The sequence below is a fragment of the Papaver somniferum genome, chromosome 10 (genome assembly GCF_003573695.1).
Source record: "Papaver somniferum cultivar HN1 chromosome 10, ASM357369v1, whole genome shotgun sequence".
Taxonomy (NCBI): Eukaryota; Viridiplantae; Streptophyta; class Magnoliopsida; order Ranunculales; family Papaveraceae; genus Papaver; species Papaver somniferum.
This window is the reverse complement of record NC_039367.1, coordinates 459,384-463,741: the sequence shown is the minus strand read 5'-3', so window position 1 is coordinate 463,741 and position 4,358 is coordinate 459,384. Positions and strand designations below refer to the sequence as shown.

Genomic DNA, 4,358 nt, shown 5'->3' with positions numbered 1-4,358 from the left:
GTATTTACTTGATACTATACCCATACCCGGATTCAGTAAGATGACGTGCACCGACACAGATCCATACGGCAAGTCATGGTTCTTATGTATTGTCACATTGTTACACTAGGAAGCAGAGACGGTGAAGGAAAGGCCACAATTGGAAACAAACAGGGACAGAACAACTTCTACGCTTCATGGCCGAGAGACTTGCTGTGCACACATAATCGTAACTACTACCTTGACAAAATGGAAATATAGCAGAAGGACAAGAATGAGACTCAAAATTGTTTTATAACTTTATGAATTATAATGTTCAACATTGATTATATATATAATTTACACAGAAAAACTATGAAATGAGAACGTAAAAGATTCATTCTCATTCTCGGGAATAAAAGGAGCATATCAAGAAAGTAGATCCTACTAATTGGTATATTGTACAACTGTCTCGAAAAATTTCATATATTTCTCAAGTTCACCAAAGGAAGATTATGAATATCCCGAACTCTTCCATCTTATACACGTATAATTATCACAACAGATCGCTTCTAATCACTAAGAGTAGGACGATTACCGTTGATATTTGTATATGGAGACGAAGTGCATGACAAATATCGTCGCTACCACTGATTCAATTCCATACGGTTTTTGGGGATTTTAGAAACAAAAAGTTATCTCATGGTAGTCCTCTCATGACCATCGTTGACAAATAATGAAATGCATCACTCAAGCCTTGTCAATTTGGTTGCTGCAAGAAACAGATAAATTCCCAGTAAAAAAGTAAAGCATGTTTTTGTTAAGCTCCTAAGGACAATTTTTAGAGTTCAAGCTCTGCCCATCCTACCTACCTATGGTAAAAAGAAAGAAAAAGTAAAACACATACTGACCTGGGCACGGGGATGGGGATGATATAACGTTCCATCAAACATGGGAACAGCACAATGTCCAGAACTAGATGCCCAACCAGATTCATATGTGTCGTATCTATGACTGGGTGGATCAAAACTGTTGCTGCTACTAACTTGATAATCCATTGGAGGTTCTTGTAAAGTCATTTTTTCATCAGCCTTAAAACTCTTATTATTTAGCAAATTAAGACTATAAGACGCGAAAGAAGGCATCTGGCCACCAAGTTGTAAACTCAAGCAAGCATTTCTATTTAGTTCATGCAATGTACTACCCTCTTGACATGCACTATCCATCTCTGGTTGCTTACCCGTGCCAAGGTGATAGCCATTATAGTTGTGAATAGAGGGATCTGTAGAGCATTCTATATTTCTGCAATGGCATCATGCAGTAACAAATTAGAAGAAGAAAAAATGCCATTGCTACTAGAGTCCTTAGCGTCTTCGGCAAATTATAAGGGACTAGAAAAGAGCTGTCGCTGTTTTTTGTAAATCTGAAGTTTCATGACTACATAAATACAGATGTTTTTTTATTTCCATACTACAAAAGAACTTCATTTCTAACCCTTCGGTGAATTTTATGTTCTGACCATATTCAAATAGAGTTGCTTTCACAAGATTCAAAGATCTAAGATGTTTTAGAAAACCAAATATAATAATTGCAAGTAGATAACAAACCTCTGAGCTAGTACATTTGGATTCTCCCGTAACATCATTTCTTGACCGTCATTATTAGGAAGCCATATTGGTGGTTGGGCTTGCTGGTCACCACCCATTACTAGAGGAAGATTCATTCCATTCGGGAACTTCAAAATGGAATAACTTAACAAGATTAATACCATATCTATATTTAAACTTTTAAGATCAGAAATAAAATTGACGACACATTGCTACCTGATCACAATCTAGTAGCATAAGTGGTTGCTTCCCAAAATTTTCCTTTCACATCAAAAGTACTAATATCAATACAGTTAGACCAAAAATAGCTGATAATACCACAAAATAACTAAGTGAAGGAAACATGATCAATCAAAAATATAACCATACCTTATGTAATGTGACCCGAGCAAGTGATTCCTTGACAGAATTTTCCATTATTGTTAGATCCTCTATATTATTTATCTTATTTGGATCCCTCCAACAACTGAAACAGTGCAGCCGACCGCAAACATAATCATATAACTAGGTGATGAAAAATAATCTAAATTTTGAATTTGTATAGCAAGCTGCAACAAGGAAGCAGTGTTGGCTGACACAAATGGATACTTTTATAGTTCAAGAAGGCAGAGAGCCCAACATCAGTTTGTGGGCGTGTACAATGAGGGTATGTGAAATTCAAATAATGGAGTCTATGATCGCTAATACAAACAACAGCCAAATAATTAAGATGGGAAATGTTTATGGAGTGGCACCTCAGTCTCTTACGCATTTCTGATAGTTGAGCTTGCAAGAGTCTCGACTGGTTTGTCAGCTCCTGTCAGTATTACATTTACTTATGACAACATGGAGTATATATTGAATTCCGTAATAAAAATGAATGATATAGTTACTGTCATTCGTGAGGCATCATACCTCAACAGTTTGAGTACTGCAAAAAATAAAAGGGTGATATCAGGTTTTTGGTCTGGTAAAGAAAAAATGGTGAATGGTATTAAATACACTTGATGGTAAGTCTACAGAGTGTCTCTCGAGTATGCTTAAAGTCATACATACCTTGTGCCCAAAAACTCTTGTATATTTACATCGTGGTCCAATTTCTTAAAAGTTTTCTTTAGTGCCTGTCAAGGATGATGCTGGGAGTGTCAATCACCGGAACATGTACGGCAAGTCAAAGTTATAAGAATTCTTAAAATCAGGAGGAAAATTAATACATCATGAGGAATTAGTTACCTCAAGGCTCTCAAGCTTCCTGTTCCAACAAAATGTAAATGATTAAAACTGTTATTGTTGCTTGAGTCCATTTTATTAGTTTTAATTCTTGACAAGAAAATAAAAAAACAGAAAAGGGTTTTGTTGCACCTTTTTGCCCTCTCTTGGGGAGTTAATTGAGCGAATTTAGCAATAACCTCTTCAATATTACTGCAATATGAAGTGCAAAGTACAGTTATGCTAAACATCTATAACAGTACGGGTATTGAGCAACAGGAAATCATACTAAAACTTTCTTCAAAGCAAAAGTGATCGAAACGGTCGATGCTAATATTGACTAACAAATGCTTACAATTCACTGTATCTCAAAGACATTTACATTTGTTTCCATGCATTAGACATCTACATCACTACGGGCATAGAACAATAGGAAATCATACTGAGAAATTCTTCAAAGCAAAAATGATTGGGGCTGACAAATGCTTACAATTCACTATATCTCCAAAGACATTTATATTTTGTTTCCATGCATTAGTCTTATCAATAAAATCTATGTAAGATAGAATGATTTACCTTCTTTCTCCAAGGCATAATGTGGGTTTGCCGGTCGGGGAAAACATAAGAAGAGCAATATCTATATCACATAATATGGACAACTCCCTTGCTTTCTTCAAGATCCCGGCTCTACGTTTCGAATACGTAACTTGCCTTCCGCTCGTATTCTCCAATCTCTTTATCTTTAACTTAACCCTTCCCATTCTGCTATATGATAATAATTTTGGGATAAACAAACTTAGTTTCCTTATCCCTTCTATAATAAGCCTTAAAATTCAAATAACTTGTTAAAAATCATCATTTTCTTCATATAATTCCATCATTTTAAGCTTAAAAGCATCAAAAATTTCAAAATCCATTCCAATAAATATGAATCTTATATGAAATCTCCAACAAAAAAAATCAAGTAAATTGCACTCAGCATATAAAATCCTCAATGAAACCCCTAAAAATTGCTATAAAACAATAAAACAGTGTAATTCAGGTTTCACAATCCAGTAAAAACAAAATTAAGAACAAAAAATTAAAAAAAGAAAAAAATTAAAAATTAAAAACGAAAAAAGAAATGAGAGAGAGATGGAGGTATTGAGCTTACAGTTACATGATCGGTGAACCTACAAAATCGGTCTTATGTTCAAGCGGGAGAATAGCAAGGCGCCAGAAATTTCTTATAACTAAATTGTTTAAAGAAAAATTCCTAACAGGTTTTTCAGAACTGTTGATTTATGAACCGACCCCGGGTGAACTGCACTAGAAAGTGCAAAATGATTCAACCAACGTTCGGTAAATTGGGAATCTAGGAATTACCAATAGGCAATAGGTAATATTATAGTGTTTTTAGTTAGTGGCAGGTCCACCCATTAAAGTCCATTAATCAGAGGTCTATAATTAAAAGAAAACATGAAAATGGACCAAATTTTTTAAGCCCAGGTCCTGTACACGTGCGGGATCAAAGATGTGTATTTCAAAAATTCCTAAAATAACCTTCACTTAACAAATAACATTTTAAGTTTTCTATATTCTCGATCAAAAAAATTCAGATCGGTT

General features: G+C 34.7%; 1 protein-coding gene across 3 annotated transcripts; it reads right to left on the bottom strand.

Moving 5' to 3' along the window:
* Positions 1-256: 256 nt before the first annotated feature.
* LOC113317572 (agamous-like MADS-box protein AGL30) lies at positions 257-4,080 on the bottom strand. 3 transcript variants are annotated; one of them, XM_026565736.1, is made up of 12 exons: positions 3,907-4,080; positions 3,330-3,518; positions 2,907-2,966; positions 2,778-2,796; positions 2,601-2,665; positions 2,460-2,475; positions 2,300-2,361; positions 1,935-2,031; positions 1,782-1,826; positions 1,566-1,693; positions 870-1,260; positions 257-730 (listed from the first exon to the last, which is right to left on the bottom strand). In XM_026565736.1, exons 2-12 carry the CDS (start codon positions 3,512-3,514, stop codon positions 719-721), a joined length of 1,080 nt encoding a protein of 359 aa, XP_026421521.1. In that variant the 5' UTR covers positions 3,515-3,518; positions 3,907-4,080; the 3' UTR covers positions 257-718. The 3 variants fall into 3 exon arrangements, with proteins under 3 accessions (XP_026421521.1, XP_026421520.1, XP_026421519.1); XM_026565735.1 differs by having other exon boundaries at positions 3,330-3,515; XM_026565734.1 differs by lacking the exon at positions 3,907-4,080 and having other exon boundaries at positions 3,330-3,830.
* Between the last annotated feature and the right edge of the window lie 278 nt (positions 4,081-4,358).